Below are 19,114 nucleotides of genomic sequence, written 5' to 3'. Positions count from 1 at the left end.
AAACCAATCTAAATTCTTATAACAAAAATATATGTCTAACTAAAACTAAACAATTTTTCTATTGAGTTATACATAATTTTCTGAAAGATATTCTACAAAATAAATAAAACAAACAAAGTGAAACTAATTTCATTTTTATTTTCCTGTAAGAATAAAAATTGTTATGGTTCAATTTAGAATAATAGATGCAATGTAATAAATTTAAAAATAATCAAACCAATCATACAGATTGTAAGAAAAAGTAATTTTATATTTAATAATAGTTTTCTATTTGTTTTTCATGAATGTAAATAATAAAACAACTAAAACTTATAAACCATCAAAACAAAAAATTTAATCACTTATTATATTTTTGTATTTTCAAATATTTAGTAATTCTATAACAGAGAAACATTCTTAAACAGTAAAGGGTACGCTTAGCATAGACATGTTATCTGTATATTACGGTGGTGAAGGGAGATAGCAAGAGAAAAAACGATTGGGAATGAGATGGTAAAGAAGTTCTCACACAAACCGAATTAATTATCACATACAAAAAAAAAACAAAAAAAGAAACATCAACACACGTCCTTGTTTCCGTAAGAGCATCTACACTGATCAACCCAAACTTCTGAAAGCCACAATATTACTACATAACCATACCAAAATGACCGCTTCGGTTCGGCTTTAAAATCTTCCTCTCTCAGCTCTTCTTGTTATTATTAGTCTTAGGAGTTGTTTTGCGTTGGGCTAAGTAAGATGGAGGCGGTGGTGGAGGAATGACTGGAGGAAACATTCTCGGAACTCCGGAAGATTCCGGCCAAGCTGATAACTGAACGATCCATTTATAATTTCGTGACGGTGCTGCGACCTGAAACTCGTTGTTGTTTGACGGCATTACAACGTAAGCAACAGAAGCTCTCCTGAACTCTTCAAGCTTATCCGTAACAGGTTTAGTGAACACATCGCCGCAGTTAAGAAATGCGCGGCTAAAAAGAGAACAGTCGTCAAACCAGACTCTCAGCTCATCAAACAGAAGCAGAATAGAACCTGTCACTGCATGACCAGCCAAATCAAAGCCTCTACAAACTGTGATTCCGTATCTGCGACCACCGTCGTGAACCAGAGCCCACTGATTTTGAGGGATCCGGTCTAACCTTCTCCGAGCTTCTGGGTTCTCCTTCTTAATTCTCTCCATGTAGGTTTCAAAATCCTCCTTCTGACCTGTGGATCCAGCTTGCTTCACAAGATTCTCCAGTTGGTAGTAGCCTGGAAAATCGCGACAGAGTTGGGACGAGAAATGTTTCAGACAGAATCTGTGATAAGCCCAGGGTTTCTTGCCATTGAGACCCAGGTTCGTTAATAGCAGCGAGTATGTCCGGGTGGGGACTAGAGATGAGGCAAAGGCCTTTCTTTTGTGTAACTTTCTCTCTGATATTAGTGAGAAACCAAACGCCAACTATCTGATGACACTTCCTTGGTCACAGCAAAGGCAAGAGGCAACAAATAGTCGCTTGCATCTAGACATGAGGCAATCATCAGTTTCAACTGGTACTTACCTTTCAGCTCTTTGGTGTCCACTAGGATCAGAGGTCTACAGTGTTGAAACCCTTGGATGGACTGTGGAAATGCCCAAAACACCCCACAGAATGAAAAAGATCGTACTTCCAGTCCACTAAGAGTCCATTAGATGATTGAAAGGCAGACATTAACTTGGGCAAATCTTCAAAACTCTGATCCCAATCTCCAAAGGCTCTTTTAATAGCCTCCTCTTTAGCAGCCTGCACGTCCTTAGTTTCAATCTCATATCCAATTATTTCTTTCCACCAATTGTTCAACTCTGCAACTGATAGCGTTGGATTTACCCTGACAACACGTTCAGTCTCATCTGCTTCCAACTCTGAATAAAAAATTTCTGGCTCAAGTGGACGACAAGTATGTGGACCAGGCAGTATACTTGACTATCTCGAAAAGACCACCGTGCTTTTCCATTTTAGCAGCCCCAAGTGACCACTTGCATTTCCACCAGACGCACTTAAACATACACTCGTCTGTCCCAGTCTCTCGTGCCACACACTTCCGCATTCCTTTAATTGAACACCAATCCACTGCCTTCTTCAGCTCATCAGCACCTTTCAAGCACAATCCTACACGCAAGTCATGATCGTCTAGCCACAAACTAGACAGACAAGGTTTCGAAACACCAGAACCGGACTCTTTATTCAAATCCTTCCGAGGGTTGCTGTTATCTCCTCTTGTCAAATGAACCACCTGCGCCACAGTATCTAATCCTGAGCTTTTATATGTCAAGTCACCACCTCCAACTTCGTCTTCTATCAACATGTTACGGTTATCCATCTCTAACTTAACAGCTATATCATTCCTCTGTCGTTTCGAGGAACAAGCAGCAGGACCAATAACTCCAACAGATTTCACTTTCAAATACAATTCCACATTTTGAATAGAAGGGTGTTTGCTTGGAACCTCAAGCATTGTCTCCAAACTATGGTTGAAGCAGATACTGAAGCTCTGACTGTCCAACAACAGAAGGATACCGACCGAATATTTTGACTTTGGATCTCTGCTTATCAACATGTACTCCAGTTAGCACATACATCTCATCCAACAATCTGTTTAATGCAATCTTAGGGTGGACTATAATCTTCTTAGGAGTGGATCCTTCATAGTATACACCTTCCGGGCCATACTTGATGCAACCGTTCCAGTAACAGTACACCGGAACCTCTATTTCAGCCATAACTGCAACTAATTCAAAGTAACAACAAAAAAAAAAAAAAAGTAAATCCATGTCTTTGGTTTTCAATATATAAAGGCACCCTAAAAGAAGCATCACGGTTCATATCTGTAAAAGAAGATGGGATAAAACCCTAAAATGCAAGAAAATCAAAGTTTAAATATAAATAAAATTTGGGGACAAATCCCTAAAATGCAAACCCCCATAGTCTCTGATTTTATAAACAGAAACGATTCTTATCTCTAAAACAACATTATGCAGCAACGCAAGCTGATAAATCAAGCAACATAAGAAAAATCCTAATAACATATGTCATGGAAGATGTCCAGTAGATACCTGAGAAAAAAGAGAGATACTCGTAAGTAAGCTTAGATGTTCAGAAATGGAAGTAATTTCGGTTTCACTAAGGGTTTCACAGGCGGATGGTCGGGGAGGCAGACGGACGTCACACACACTCGAGTTCTGTAACTAAAATTTTTGATGGCAAGGAAACCCTTTCGTTAATATTCAAAATCATTACAAAGGGAGGAATATAGAAAAACGTATAAAAACACCTGGAAAAGGCCTGTTAATTTGCGAGTGAGGAAAATATGGCCCACTAAACTCACGTTCCTTATTTTATCAAAAAAAAATGTAGGGTTTTTAGTGAATTAAAAACTCGACTACTTTTAGATCGTAAAATAAACCCTCAATTATTTTTTTAATGTTTTAAACTCTTAACTTACAAATCGTTAATGTATGTCACCTTCTATCTATAATTCTATAACAGAAGATTGCATATGTTATCAATTTGTAAATAAGAGGTTAAAACACTAAAACGTTAGTTGAAGGTTTATTTTACAATTCAAAAATAGTTGAGGGATTTAATCACCAAAACATATTTTTGAACCAATTGAAAGAAAAAAGATAAATAAGTTGATATTTCTCTAATTATCAAATATATTCTTTTAAAAAACTAAGAACATTTTAGCTTAGAAAATATGACTATAAATTGAGAGCGGAACGATGGTAGCCTAAATACATAAATAAAGAGACTGTATAATTCTATGTAAAAAAGTTTCATTCACAATGGTTCCGAAATTATATGAAAAACATCGGTTTTACAGGAATTAGTAAAATATTTTTTTCTTTTAGAGAATAAATTAGAGCATTGAACATTGCAAAGCATCTTTAATATGATTTCTTAGGATTTTTCACCAAGCCTAACACATTTGTGGCTTAGTTAGACATCCCCATCAAATGGCCTTACTCATTATCTTAAATAATTTTCTTAACTGGGTCCCGCTGATTGGATCTTATTTTCGTATAATCCCGTAACTATTGCTAATCAAACATTTCTTACTTGAAATCATCATAATCTGATAAAAGAATTTTCTTTAATTGGTTTTGCATCTACACTTTTTCTTCACTTAAGCTACTATCGTCTCACTATCTAAGCTAAACTGTTTTTAGTTAATAAAAAATATTTGACAATTAGAAAAATATCAACTTATTATATTTTCCTTCCAAATTGTTTAAATTTTGTTTTAATGATTAAAACCCTCAACTACTTTAAATCGTAAAATAAATCCTCAACTTTTTTTAATGTTTTAACCCCTCAACTTACAATATATCACATTTCGTTACAGAATTATCGGCGGAGGATGACATGCATTAACAATTTATAAGTTGAGAGATTAAAACATTAAAAATAGTTGAGGATTTTAATCACTAAATTTTGGGTTATTAACCCCCATTTTTATTGGGTTCTAACTCATAATTTGATTGTGGAAGCACCGTAGTCTACTGATTAAAGTTTAAAGGTTTCTACACCCAGGCTGGAGTTCGACCCCAGGCTATGCAATTTCTTGCAGATTATAGAAAATCTAGGTTTTTAAGTTCCGAGAGAACGGTTTATTAAAAAATTATGCAGATTACGGAAGAAAGGTTTACAAAGGATCTATAATATTGTGCAAGTTAATATGGTCAGGTGTGGATCTTCATAGGACAGTTCAAGTGATGCAGTTAGGCATAGATCTTATAAGGCAAATAATATTCTCGGTTGTCGAATCGTCTATGTAATCTTTCTCATATCATAATTGTAATATCATAATAAATCAGTGTTAAAAATAACTCATAATTTGATTTTTTTGCACTTTTCGGCTAAGAAACGGTTCTTATATCTCTTATTTAAAAGACGATTCTTAACTTTTTTTAGTTAAAAACCGAAGCTAAGAACCCCAATTAAAAGGTCGGAGTTAATCATGACTTAATCACGTTTAGCTCGGTCTTCATTTTGGTTTGACTGAAGGATAATCAACCACATTTGTTCAGCTTCAATAAAAAAAATATAATCAACCACATTTGGTCAGTTTCAGTAAAAAAACATAATCAACTAACCAGATTATTTTTTCTAGGGATATGGCTCGAGTCATTCGTTTCAGAACTTTAGATGTATTTGTGTTTCGGTTTTATATATTTCAGTTTTGGGTCAGTTTGGAAACTCATTTAAATTATGTAAAGTTTTTAAAAATGCAAAAATAAAAAGAATGTAAAACATATAGATAAATTTTAGACAATATATAATCATATACCTAAAAAATACCATGAAAATTGGTTCAGTCTAGATATTTGGGTGGAAAACTAGTAAGTATTTTAGTTAATTTTAAACTTCGGAGTATTTTACTATTTTGGATAAATTTTCAGATAGTTTCAAGTATTTTAGACAATTTTAAGTATATCATGTATTTTTTATATTTTTAATAACATATCTAAAATAATTAATATATTTAAACATATAATTATGATTTAGATACTTTTTGAAGTTCAAAATACTTCGGTTTTGGTCGGGTTTGGTTCCAGTTATTCGAATATTGAAGTTTTAGATCCATTTGTTTATCAGTTAGATTTGGATTCGTTATAACTTTTTGAGTCGGGTTTAGTTTGGTTCTTCACGTCCAAGTATTTTTGCCCATTCCTTTTTTTTCACTTACAAAACTGGTTTGATCCTAGTTCCCCTAAAGTCAAAAGACAACAGAACTAGTAACGCTAATCCACGCAAAAGCCTATTCCTGTTCCGTTCAAATCTATAAAGCTTTCAGATCTCCATCTTAATAGTGCTGCGGAGTTGTTTTGCATTGGAACTTACCTGATAATCATGGTTCTTCCACAATGGTTTAGCTTTGCTTTCAACCTTTATTAACTGGTTATTACATAGATAAAATACAAATGTGCAATCATTGATTCTTACAAGCAAGGTAAAATGAGAAAGGTAGACATAATGTTCCCAACCAGTAGTAAGCACTAGAACACCACTTCTCCATTATTGACAACTAGGTTGCGGTGATGGATCTTACTCAGGACACTGACTTCACATCTGAAGGTGTCTAGACCAATCAAAGGGTCATCTTTTCCCATTCACTCGACTGCGATGTCAGTTTCATCAGGTAGCGTGCCCCTGTACACAGCTGAAAACCCATCTTTACCGATGAAGTTACCGTCACTAAAACTAGCAGTAGTGTCCCTAAGAATATGAAAGGGAATCGCATTGTCGTCAGAAGCTACAACTCTCTCTGTAACGACACTAGATGGCTGAGCTTCTAGTTCAATCGTCGGTTCTGGTTCTGTCTCCAAGTCAGAACCCTTCTTCCTCATCACCACGTAGTAATACAGAACTCCTATTACTCCAGCGACCAGAAGCCCTATCCCAATACCAATCCAAACGAAAGACAGTCTCGAGGTAACATGATCCTTCTCAATCTGTGGATTGCCTGCAGCAAATACAACATCCTTCCTAAACCCTGGAATTTTACCGTGCATGGCATTATAGAAAATATCCAGAATGGTAAGATTCTTGAGCTTGATAAGAAGCTCGAAAGGGATGATGCCGGTCACTCGGTCAGTCTGTTATGAGCCAGATCAATTTCGGTCAGAGAACTGAGCTCTGCGAATCTCGGAGATATGAAACCTGTCAGATTGGATTTTGTAAAGGCTATCATCGTGATGCTACCCTAAAAACAGATGATCCCGTACCAGTTGTGACAGGGATCATTTCCTACCTAAGTCTCTGCATGTACACACAAGAAACCTATATCTTCAACTATAGCAAACAGAGTTTTGATTCTGAGATCCGGAGAATCCAAATCTCTTCTCGGACTCACACGGCCGGAGGTAACCACAGCCAAGAAACAGATTACAAGGCAGATACTTCTCAACTTCGCTAGATCCTGTTTCGAACTCATATCTGAGCGAGACATACCAGACTAAACCATGAACATAAACTATGTTCATGAATCTCCTTTTCTTACTACATTCAAAGCTTAGATGTTGAAAATCATAACATAAAAAATTTTCTAAAATAAATATTGTTTATTTGTTGAAAAAAAATATTATTTAGAACTTAATTTATTTTTATTATTTGATTGTTAAAATACTATATTTTGCTTATGTTTTGCTTTTGTTTTGCTTTTGTCTTTTTTTTCGCTTGTGTTTATCTAAACATTTTTTTTCCAAATTTGTTTGAATTTTTTAGATGAGGTCACAACACTTTCAAATCTGGTACTTCCAAATCAGAAACCCATTTGCTCATATCCCTTATATATATATATATATTAATTAAGAAACATTACAACATTGTTTTCTATCCACATTTCACTATGAGAATGAAATTCAGAATTGTTAGAAAAAATAGGTTGGTTCATCTTAGCTTATATTTTACCTTTATATTAAATTAACTATCAAATTGATAAATAGTGTACGAAATAATATTCTTGCAATTTTCCTTAAATAAAAGTTACGGAATTATCTAATAATGATTAACGTATATATAACAAATGATTATGAATAATAAATATTTGATAATAATTTTTTTATCTTAGCTCTTTTTTATTTTATATTATTAAATAATCACATTAACCGTATAATAAAAAAGTAATATGTTATATTTGAATTTTTTAAATAACTATAAATTACTAAAAACGTTAAATGTGTCACACAAAAAAATTTGTGATTAATGATTTAACTTTATTTTTGTAAATAACAAGATACAAATGATCATAGATCGTATGAATATAAAGTCTCATATAATAGACATTCATATTTTATAATAATATAATTTAAAATTAAACTATATACATAAATATGTTAATGTATAAGGTTCTATTGAAAATGTATTGAAACCCTAATATTTTCATCTTGAAATCTGCATTGAAAAATTGCACATTAGAAATTTTGTGTTTATCATATGAATATGAATTCTCAATAATAAATATCTATATTTAAAATATACTATATATCTATTTCCATGTCACTGAAATTTAGTTATATACCTTATTAAATAAATAAAATGATTATTTTGATTTATCTTCGTAAATAAACAAGAGATATGTTTTGATGTATATTTTTACTATAATTTAATTATATACATAATACATAGATGAACATAAATAAATAATAATGTTTTTTGGACAACAAATAAATAATAATATATATAAATTATTTTCATATGTGATGTTGAGTAATTGCGCAGATCTTAACTTAGAGAGGTATATGGATAGAAGTTTTTTTTTTTTTTTATAAAAGACTAGGAAACAAACCCGCGCGTTAGCGGCAGGCTATTAATTCCGTTACTGAAAATTTAAATTGTTTAATATATTGAAAATGTATATACAAAGCAAATATATTTATCTATACTTTATAAAAGTTAGTTATTTGTGTTTTATTATTTAATAAATATATATTGTCTATTATACACAAGTTTTTACTAAATATAATACATTTATAAAAGAAAATTGGAATTATTCTAAGTACACATTATATTTTATTTCAAAATACTGATCAATCAAAGGATCTTTGAAAACAAAGAAAAAATATTGAGTTAGATACTCAAATGAAGAACAAACAAATTTAAAGAGGTGCTATGACGGTATACCCAAAAATTTAGAGAAAACAACAAATAGGTTTGCTGTTATATATAGATTACTTGAAACTGTATACAGAATGAAAATGAATCAAAGTCAAAGACTCTACTCAACTTATTATGCTCGACATATATAGTGTCAGACCAAGACTAAGAAGAAATCAGTTCATCATATTGGATTGTATCTTCTCAGATATCTCAAGTTATGTACTCATTAGGAGGAATAGATGCGCACTACACTCTTTTTCTCTTAACCACAGTTTTTTTCATTGGGTTTTCCTGTTAAAATTTTTAATGAGGCATCATTTTATGCGCTTTAGAAATTTTATGTATAATGAACTTCCAAGGGAAAATGTTATAAATAATTGTATGGATGTCCATCATATGCCCAAAAATACATATTCTAGACAGTTCTAAACACTAGAATGATATACCTATATATGTACCATCTGCTTATGGAATAATAAGAACAACTGATTCTCTCATTCTCTATTGATTCACAACAAAAAACTTTTTTAACGGAAATTTACTCACAAAATCCTAGTAATAATAATATGAGTAATTTTCCTAAATAAACATTTTCTATGTTTTTGTCACAAAATAGCACACAAATAAAAAATGACAAAAATGTTTCATTTAAGAAGAAAAAGACTTTTATATCCTAGATATGTAATTATAAAAAAATTATAGTTTCAGATTATATATTTTCAGATTTATTTTTTTTTCTAAATATGTTTTTTGAAAAAAAAAAATCGAAATTCTTTTTGTTTTTTTCAAATTTTCTTTTTATAACTAAAAATTTTTTTTGAAACTATTTTTCAAATTTTTATTTTCAAATTTTAGTATTTATTTGTTCTTTTATAAAATTTTAAATCTTAATCTAAAAAACTCACCCCTTAACTCTAAATCTTAAGATTTTGTTTAGTTAACCTTAGGAGTATAAATGTAAATTAATCTCTTTAATGAAATATTTTGATCATTTTTTCTTGTGTACTATATTTGTGAAAAATCCTTTTTAGTGCTATCATAAGAAATTTCTCTAATAATAATAAAAGGAATTGCATTTCTCATGTAAGATTGTTATAATATTACTAAATTTACTGGTCCATTAATATCTTTGAAGGTCCTTTGTAGGAAATTTAACCGTTCGTCTCTCTCTCTCTCTCTCTCTCTCTCTCTCTCTCTCTCCACCACTCTTTCTCATTGACTTGACTCTGGTCTCTCTTTGTCTCCTCTAACTTATCTTCCATAGATGGATTCCATTGCTGCTGGATTCGGCAATTCTTACGAGATCAGCAGCACTTGCTTCTTCGCCTCCTCACCTACTACGGATAACACCGACTCATCTATTCTTGATGTGTCGGCTCTGCGACTTCTCTCCAACTCCCTCGAGTCCGTCTTCGACTCGCCGGAATCTTTCTACAGCGACGCCAAGCTCGTTCTCTCCTGCGGACGGGAAGTACCCTTCCACCGTGTTCTCCTCGCAGCGAGGAGCCCCTTCTTCAGAAACGCCCTGACCACCAACGCCGTCGTGAAGCTCGAGCTGAAGGAGATCGCCAAGGATCACGTCGTCGGCGTCGATTCGGTGATCGCCGTTTTAGCGTACATTTACACCGGAAGAGTGAAGCCGCCGCCGAGAGGGGTCTCCGAATGCGCAGACGAGAATTGCCGCCACGTGTCCTGCCGTCCCGCGGTGGATTTCATGGTGGAGGTGCTGTACTTAGCTTCCGTCTTCGAGGTTTATGAACTGGTTACGCTCTACCAGCGGCATTTACTTGACGTCATAGACAAAGTTGTAATAGAAGAGGACACGTTATTACTCATACTCAAGCTTTCTAGTATCTGTGGTGAAGCTTGCAAGAAGCTAACAGATAGATGCGTAGAGGTTATTGTCAACTCTGACGTGGACTTAGTTACTCTTGACAAGTCATTGCCTCAACATATTGTCAAAGAGATAGTTAACCTCCGTAACGATCTAGGCATCGAGGTGCCTGGGGTAGGGAAACATGTCTTGAATATATACAAGGCACTTGACTCCGACGATGTCGAGCTTGTCGAGATGCTTTTGAGTGAGGGGCACACTAATCTTGATGATGCCTACGCTCTTCATTTCGCTGTTAAGTACTGCGATGTTAAGACCGCAAACGATCTCCTTGACCTAGAGATTGCCGATGTCAACCTTAGGAATCCGAGGGGATACACGGTGCTTTACGTTGCCGCCATGCGCAAGGAGCCTGATCTGATAGTATCTCTGTTGACGAAAGGGTCACGTGCATCGGAAACGTCTTTGGAAGGTAGAACGGCTCTCTTGATTGCGAAACAAGTCACCATGGCGGCTGAATATAGTTATCTTGCGGAGCAATGCAAGCCTTCTCTCAAAGGTAGGCTATGCGTAGAGATACTGGAGCAAGCGAACAAAGGAGACCGGTTTCCTGGAGATGCTGTTTCTCCCTCTCTTGCAATGGCGGACCATGAACTCAAGATGAGGCTGCTCTATCTTGAAAACAGAGGTCCTCTCTTACTCCTTTTATGTTTGAATCGAATTCTTTGTTAGGAAAGCGAGTGAAACTAATGATAAACTATACTTGCTGTTTAGTTGCATTGGCTCAACGTCTCTTCCCAACGGAAGCACAAGTCGCAATGAATATCGCCCAAACGAAGGGAACATCCGAGTTCACTGGGTCTAGCCTCGACCCTGACCATCTGGCTGGTGCAAAGAGGACATCGCCGGATCTAAAGACAGCACCTTTTAAAATCCTAGAAGAGCATCAACGCAGATTAAAAGCGCTTTCTAAAACCGGTATGGATCTTTAAACATAGTTGTCTTTAACTTGTAATTAGGCATGTGGGTTCGGGTAGTTCGGTTCGACTAAAATCTCTGCGAATTAAACTGTAAAAAAGTTTGGTTCTGGATTCGGGTAATTTGGTTTTTTAAAATTTTTACCGAAACTAACCGAAGCTTTTGGTTTGGATTATATTTCGGTTAAAACTTTGGGTAAAATAGGTTAAATTCGGATAATTTCGATTAGTTTGGTTAGTTCCTTTAATTCGGTTAATTTGGTCAGTTCAGTTGAAAATTTGGTTAGACAATTTTTTTTGAAAAACCGAACTAATCAATTACCAAACCGAAAACCAATTTGTTTATAAACTTGCCGAACTAAACCGAATTTCTCACCCGAACTAACCAAAGTTTCTGTTTGGTCCGGCGGGTTTGGTTCGGTTAAAAATATCAGCCCTACTTGTAATAGATAACTGAAAGAAACCATGTCTAGTCTATAACATTAATTGTTCTCTTCATTTTCACAATCATCAGTGGAACTGGGGAAACGCTTCTTCCCACAATGTTCGGCAGTACTTGATCAGATTATGGACTGTGATGATTTGAATCAGCTGGCTTGCGGAGAAGGCGACACTCCTCAGAAAAGACTACAAAAGAAGCAGAGGTACATGGAAATACAGGAGATTGTGAAGAAGGCCTTTATTGAGGACAAGGAGGAACTTGTAAACTCGTCTCTCTCACCTTCGTCTTCTTCCACGTCGAAATCAATAGCTGGAAAGAGGTCTAAACTCTACCATCGCCGTCGGTGAGACTCTTGGGGTAATTTTTTTCCCTATAGCATATATATTATTCTTTTTTCATGGTTTTTACTGTCTATTGTTGGCGTCATATAAGATGTTCTTCATACACATCCTGTGTTTATAGATGCAGGTGTGTTATTAGATTCGGGTTAATTATGGGTTTCCAACTTAAAACCAATTGGCTATTAGTAGATTGGCCCTAACCCTTTATATATTACTTAATTATTTCTCCAACTACCGATATGGGACTTTATTCATCAACACTCCCCCTCACGCACATGCGTGGACAACTGTGGGAATACCATCCACGGAGTGGCCCAACATCGGGTGGCTCTTTTTAATTTTAACTTTGATCCACCAGGATCGACCGCTCTGATACCATATTAGATTCGGGTTAATTATGGGCTTCCAACTTAAAACCAATTGGCTATTAGTGGATTGGCCATAACCTTTTATATATTACTTAATTATTTCTCCAACTACCGATGTGGGACTTTATTCATCAACATGTGTCAAAAAAAATGATGTAACTTTTTGAACCAGCAATAAGCAGATTTGTGATCTATATATGTTTATGTACCGTAACAATAACCCGTGATGGGTGTTACAGAGTTTACAAGAATCAAAGTGTGAAAAATGACAAATGGTTATCTATTACTTAGATAAAATACAAATGTGGAATCATTAGATAAAATACATTATTCTCACAAACAAGGGAAAATGAGAGAGGTATAGGAAATGTTACTAACCAGTAGTAAGCACTAGAAGATCACTTCTCCATTACTGACAACTACTCGATTTAGTGTCTTAAACCAATGGTTCCGTGTTCCCATCATATTGTTTAACATATGGGGTCAGTAATACCACAAGACTTGAGATAAATTCTTAGGACATTGCTATCGAGGATACGAGTTTTAGTAGCATCACATAGACATGATTGGTGCTCTTTTAGCTGTTCACAATTACATGTAGTCGACATCATCATTCTATTAGCAATACTGTCGAAACAAACCTGAAGCGCATTTGTAGCACATGATTCTCCATTCCTCGTGGAACGACTTCCCTCGACCGCAATAGCTTTTGTCGGAGGAGGAAATGATGCCACGAGTACTACAAATGCTATAAGCAACAATGCTACGATCTTCATGTATATGTACTTGTTTGTTTATATCTCTTGATAGCAAAATTGTTTGGATTCTTTTTGTTTTCTGAGTAAAAATGTGAAGATCTGTTTTGGTATTTATTGGGTAATTAAGGATTCGCGTTGTATGGTATTGCGCAATAGACGCGATTGGCCTTCTTTTATCAACACGTACGTAATTAGCTATGTATATATATACCACATGCAAGGCTCAATTACTTTTCCATAATGGGTTTAAAAAGTTATAGAAATACTATTTAAAATTTCGAATTGGTTACCAAAATGGTTTACAAATTATAGTAATTTATTCTAGTCACTAAAAAATTGTATAAAAACTGAAAAAAATAAAGCACGGATTCTTTTGTATGGTTGCTCGATATTCTTTTAATATGTTCAACATTTGGGGTTAGGCATGCCACAAGACTTGAGACTAGAGCCAAGGACACTGGTATCGACCACACGGGATTTAATTAAATCACACAGACATGTATGATTCTCTTTCAGACTCTTACAACATGCAGCCTTCACCGGCGCTCCACGAGAAATGCCATCAAAGCAAACCTTAACCGCATTTGTAAGACATGATTTCCCATTGCTCTTGGAACTAGCGAGATGAGGGAATGATGCCGAGACTATGAGAAATGTAATAAGCAACAATGCTACCATCTTCATGTTTAGTTTTTCGTTTAGATTGTTTGGATTCCTGTTGTTATTTTAGAAAAAAAAATTGGAGAACTTGTTGAGGTATTTATTGAATCATCAATGATTCACATATCGTACGGTATTGCATAATAAACGCGTTTAATCTTGTTAATCAACATGAACGTAATTAGAATTGTGCATATATAGCCTTGAGGTAAAATTAAGTCAACTGGTTTGTTTGGTGTAAAAAATTATAGAAATATAATTTCTTCATAATTTTTGAAAAAAAAAAGTTGAAAGGAAAAACAAATGAAACAAGGAAATAAATAGGAGAAGTAAATGTTTTTTTTTCTTGTTTAACAAGTGAAATCAAAGAAGCTTTGAAACAAAGAGATCATACATAACTTAATTTTATGGAAGATCCTATGTAGTGTCCTATCTCTCTCTCTCACTCTCCCTCCTTTAAAACTGAGTCTTGATGGATCAAAAGCACAAACTTTACCCCATAGCATATTTCTAAGTCCGGCTCCTTGCAGTAGACTCATACTTGGCTCTATCGGTTTTGTACATGTGAGCAATCTCTGGAACCAAAGGATCATCTGGGTTTGGACTTTGGATCCGTTAATAATGAACATATCGAAAGCAAAACCTAGAAAGTCACAATGCATTGTATTAAAATCAGAGTCCAGACTGATAATTGTCAAAGTGTGTTCTGTTTTTTTGGGTTCACCTTGGATATGGTGAGTGCAGGACTCCATTGTTCTTTCAAAATGTCAAGGCAAATGCTTCCATTGCTGTTGACATTAGGGTGAAACACTTTTGTCCTAAATGCAACCTGCAAGAAGAAAAAGGGCAACTGAGTTCCGTCCAATAGAACTCATGTAATGATTTAAATATGATTAAAAATGACTATAGCCTTTGGTGGTTTGAAAGGATGATCGGGAGGGAAGTGAATGGTTACGAGAAAGACTCCGCCTGAACAAGGACTATCTGATGGACCCATTATTGTAGCTTGTCAATGAAACATGTCTTCAGTAACTGGGCCTTGAAGGTTTTCACAAATTTCATAAAAGACAGAATATAAAAGTTAGTTTTGTATAAAATATTTCACTTTATGCAATAACGATGTATTGAGACTTAAGGGAGGGATGCAATCTCTGGTAGGCAAGGCACAAAAAGCTTAATTCAAAGGCTTAAACTTTCAGGTGCTGTCTCTTATACTATGATCAATTACTACATCTTTGACTACCATTCCCTAAGATCAATTGCTATGTGACCATAAGATAGCTGCAACGACAAGACAGATCTTAGATACCCATGAGTTTGTTCTAAGAAAAAATCTAAACCTTTTCTTATTGATTATGATAACAGAGAGAGCTGCAACATATATATGCAGGGCTGGTTACCGAATTTAAAGCAAATTTTTTCAAAAAAAGTTAAAGCAAAAAAAAAACTACAACTTTTGGGCACCAAATTTAAAGCAAAAAAAGAAAGTACAACATTTGGGGGATTTACGCTGTGTTATCTTTTGTGCAAATTGCCAGCAATTTTCCAGCGAGTGACAAAAGTATAAAATATTTTAAGAAAGAAAACCGAAAGCAGTATTGGAAACCTTCTGTGCGAGGTAGAGCTTTCGCATAAAGGAGGCTTTAAAAGGGCTTAAACCCTTAGAGCAACATTATTGCTAAAGGTTCTTTAGCATTGTTTACTGATATTTTTGAGCTAAGGAACAATGGTAAGGAACATTAAGAAAAGGGAACATTATTGCTAGTACTTTTAGAAAGGTTTTTAGTTAATTAATTATTAATATTATTAAATAAAAATAAATGAAAAAATGTTTAAAATAAGACATAAATAATTTTAAATTAAAACATAAGAAAATTACAGAGTTAAAAAAAATTACAAAAACTACAAATTATAACATTTAAATTAAAAAAAATTACAAAAACTTGAAATTATAACATTAAAAAGAAAATAAAAACATTGAAGACATTAAAAAAAAAGATACAAACATCAGATTATATATTATTTTCAAGATGTCCAAATTTAGCCCATATATTTTCAATCAAATCATTTTTTAATCGTTGATGGGTTTGTTTGTCCTTCATTTCCGTTTGACGAGTGTTTGTATTGCCGAGATTTGAAGCTGGTCCGACGGAATATGAACGCTCCACACCTTGATTAAATTCAGAAATGTTACGCAGAGTGTATGAACCTCGTTCATTTTCGACAATCATATTGTGGAGTATGATGCATGCTTTCATAATATTCCCTATTTTTTCTTTATCCCATAAGTTAGAAGGATTTTTAACAACGGCGAATCTAGCTTGCAGGACGCCAAATGCACGCTCAACATCTTTTCGCACAGATTCTTGTTTTTTGGCATATAGCCTTTTTTCGGACCCTGTGGTAGTCGGACATATTGAAATAAAGTAGCCCATTTCGGATAAATACCATCCGTGAGATAGTAAGCCAAATTATACTCCGTTCCGTTGACGTAGAAGGTGACTTGGGGAGCTATTCCGTTAATAATGTCATCAAAAACAGGTGATCTATCAAGAATATTAATGTCGTTCATAGTACCTGGTGCTCCAAAAAACGCGTGACATATCCAGAGATCATATGAAGCAACGGCCTCCAGCACAATTGTTGGTTTTTCGGTTCCTCGTGAATACATTCCTTTCCAAGCACCGGGGCAATTCTTCCACTCCCAATGCATGCAGTCGATGCTTCCAACCATCCCTGGAAATCCTCGTTCTTCTCCGACATGGAGTAGTCTTTCAAGATCCTCTGGTGTGGGACGTCTTAGATATTGATCGCCAAACAAATGGATTATCCCGGCAGTAAACTGGTGGAGACATTTGCGAGCAGTAGTCTCAGCAAGTCGATAATATTCGTCAACTACATCAGCTCCACTACCATATGCCAATTGACGAATTGCTGCAGTACATTTTTGGAGTGGAGATAGACCGGTCCGGCCGACTGCATCTTCGTCATCGAATGGGGTCCATTTCCTTCTCTCCCGACGCTCCACTACTATGTCATCAGGTTGGGATGGAGCCTCACTTTGTTGGGAACTGAACAGAGGGATTTGAGAGGCTCCAAAGCTTACAGTAGAAGGAAAACTTTCATAAGGAAAGTTTCCCTCACCCACATTCTGTTCTTGACTGCTAAGAAGGTTAACATAACCAGAGTACTGGTTACATTGATTCCTTGAATCCATAGCACAAAGAACAGAAAAGAGATTTTAGAAAAGAGGAGAGAAAGACGATATGGAGATAATGTGAAAGAATGAATAAAGGATGGGATTTAATAGGAGAAAGACGATATGGGGATTTAACAAGTAATAACTAACCACCTAACAATTATCTACCAATGTCTAATCACAACTTATTACATCTTCCACAACTACAAACCTATGAGACTTCATTAACAATGTCATTCAATTTAAAGGAGATTTAGTTTAATTTTAAGTACAGTTTTTAGAGTTGATAGAACAGGTTGTTACTTGAAAGCAGAAGTACAAAATCTATTTAATGTCTACGCAATAACTATCAACTAAACTATAAAGTAACCACAACACTATCAAACTGAACTATAAAGTAACCACAACACTATCAAACGACACTATCAAGTAACCACAACACTATCAGGTTACTACAAAACTATCATTTCGTTTCCACAAACCTATCAAGTCACCACAAAACTATCAAGTAACCACAACACTATCAAGTCACCACAAAACTATCAAATAACCACAACACTATCAAGTAACCACAAAACTATCAAGTAACCACAACACTATCAAGTAACCACAAACCTATCGAGTAACCACAACACTATCAAGTAACCATAACTTAACAACAAACGACAATCATATAAACAACAAACGACAATCATATAAACTGAATCCAACAAATCACAAGATACAGAGGAGATATAACAGAGGAGATCCAACATACCACTACCTATAAACTGTGAATCAAACAATCACTGGTTCCACTAAAACAAAAGGAACACAACGACATGCAGAGGAGATATAAAACGACAATAACAAAATCCAAAGAAGTAGAGCCTTACCTTTTAGATTGAAATTGGAATCGACGCGGTAGAGAAGAGATCGGCTTTGAAATTGGAATCGTCCAAGTTATGGTCGCCTATTATTTCGCCGTCGAGAGAGCAAAGGGGAAGAAGTCGGGGCTGGAGAGAAGAGATCGCCTCGAGTGAGCAAATTCACGGCGAGGATATCGACCTTCGAGATGAAATCGTCGGAGTTATGGTCGCCTGTCGTTTCGCTGTCGAAAGAGCGAAGGAGAGCAGATGACTTCGATTTAGAAATGAAATGGTGGTCGAACCCCTAGACGCGAAGGAGAGCAGAGACACCTGGCAAGTTAGGAACGACTTTAAAATTCCTTAGCTAAACCACTTTCTCATAATTCCTTAGCATTTTTCATTTATTTTCAGGCCCAAAAATACCTAAGGAACTGGCTTAAGCCCCGCGATATTGATGCTCTTAATTCTTTTATTTTCTTAGGTTTGAGCAAAAAATCACCGATTCTAAAAAACACAAAGTGCTCTGACATCAGGATCAATGGCGGCTAAGCCTTGTTTGAAGATCAAAGGGAGAGGAAAAGGACCAAAGGGATCGTCTTCTTCCACCACCTCGTCATCATCATCCAAGAACGAGCTCGTCAAGGAGTGGACCAACTGGTCGCTGAAGAAAGCAAAGGTGGCGACTCAATATGGATTCATCCCACTGATCATCATCATCGGCATGAAATCAGATCCAAAGCCTCACCTTTTCCAGCTTCTCAGCCCCGTCTAAACCCTCCAACTTGGCTAGAAAATCTTCGTTATGTTTTAGTTGCTCTACTTCCCCAACTTTGTTCTGTTTTCTTTTTCATAATATATTATATGAAATGTCCTTCAAAGTTTTGTTATTTGCATTTTCTGCTCTCAAACAATTATATCAATAAAACAAATTTCATTTTCAAATTGAATAAACAAATTGAAGAAAAAAATAAGAAAAAGAATTGATTTTGTGATTACGTTGGTCGAATATCTTGAATCATTTTGACAACTTGAGCTATATGAGGTCGTTCTTGTTGCTTCAGGCCAACGC

At 35.1% G+C, this 19,114-nt stretch overlaps 3 protein-coding genes and 2 pseudogenes across 4 annotated transcripts; 2 read left to right on the top strand and 3 right to left on the bottom strand.

The window, feature by feature from the left end:
• Positions 1 to 476: 476 nt before the first annotated feature.
• On the bottom strand, positions 477 to 3,213 carry LOC108825182 (uncharacterized; annotated as a pseudogene).
• Positions 3,214 to 9,679: 6,466 nt separating this feature from the next.
• LOC130499433 (regulatory protein NPR1-like) lies at positions 9,680 to 13,448 on the top strand. Of its 2 annotated transcripts, none has more exons than XM_056993483.1 (3): positions 9,680 to 11,140; positions 11,227 to 11,430; positions 12,021 to 13,448. In XM_056993483.1, exons 1-3 carry the CDS (start codon positions 9,883 to 9,885, stop codon positions 12,113 to 12,115), a joined length of 1,557 nt encoding a protein of 518 aa, XP_056849463.1. In that variant the 5' UTR covers positions 9,680 to 9,882; the 3' UTR covers positions 12,116 to 13,448. The 2 variants fall into 2 exon arrangements, with proteins under 2 accessions (XP_056849463.1, XP_056849462.1); XM_056993482.1 differs by having other exon boundaries at positions 11,944 to 13,448.
• A 917-nt stretch (positions 13,449 to 14,365) lies between these two features.
• On the bottom strand, positions 14,366 to 15,650 carry LOC130499693 (ubiquitin-conjugating enzyme E2 28-like; annotated as a pseudogene).
• Positions 15,651 to 16,264: 614 nt separating this feature from the next.
• Positions 16,265 to 17,215, bottom strand: LOC130500193 (uncharacterized). The gene has a single exon (XM_056994946.1). It carries the CDS (start codon positions 17,213 to 17,215, stop codon positions 16,265 to 16,267), a length of 951 nt encoding a protein of 316 aa, XP_056850926.1.
• Positions 17,216 to 18,483: 1,268 nt separating this feature from the next.
• On the top strand, positions 18,484 to 18,987 carry LOC130499694 (mitochondrial import receptor subunit TOM7-2-like). The gene has a single exon (XM_056994026.1). The coding sequence runs from the start codon at positions 18,584 to 18,586 to the stop codon at positions 18,815 to 18,817; it is 234 nt and encodes a 77-aa protein (XP_056850006.1). The 5' UTR covers positions 18,484 to 18,583; the 3' UTR covers positions 18,818 to 18,987.
• Positions 18,988 to 19,114: the final 127 nt, after the last annotated feature.

This window comes from Raphanus sativus, chromosome 9 (assembly GCF_000801105.2).
Source record: "Raphanus sativus cultivar WK10039 chromosome 9, ASM80110v3, whole genome shotgun sequence".
NCBI classification, from domain to species: domain Eukaryota; kingdom Viridiplantae; phylum Streptophyta; class Magnoliopsida; order Brassicales; family Brassicaceae; genus Raphanus; species Raphanus sativus.
The sequence above is the reverse complement of the archived record's forward strand: the minus strand, read 5'-3'. Positions and strand labels throughout refer to the sequence as shown.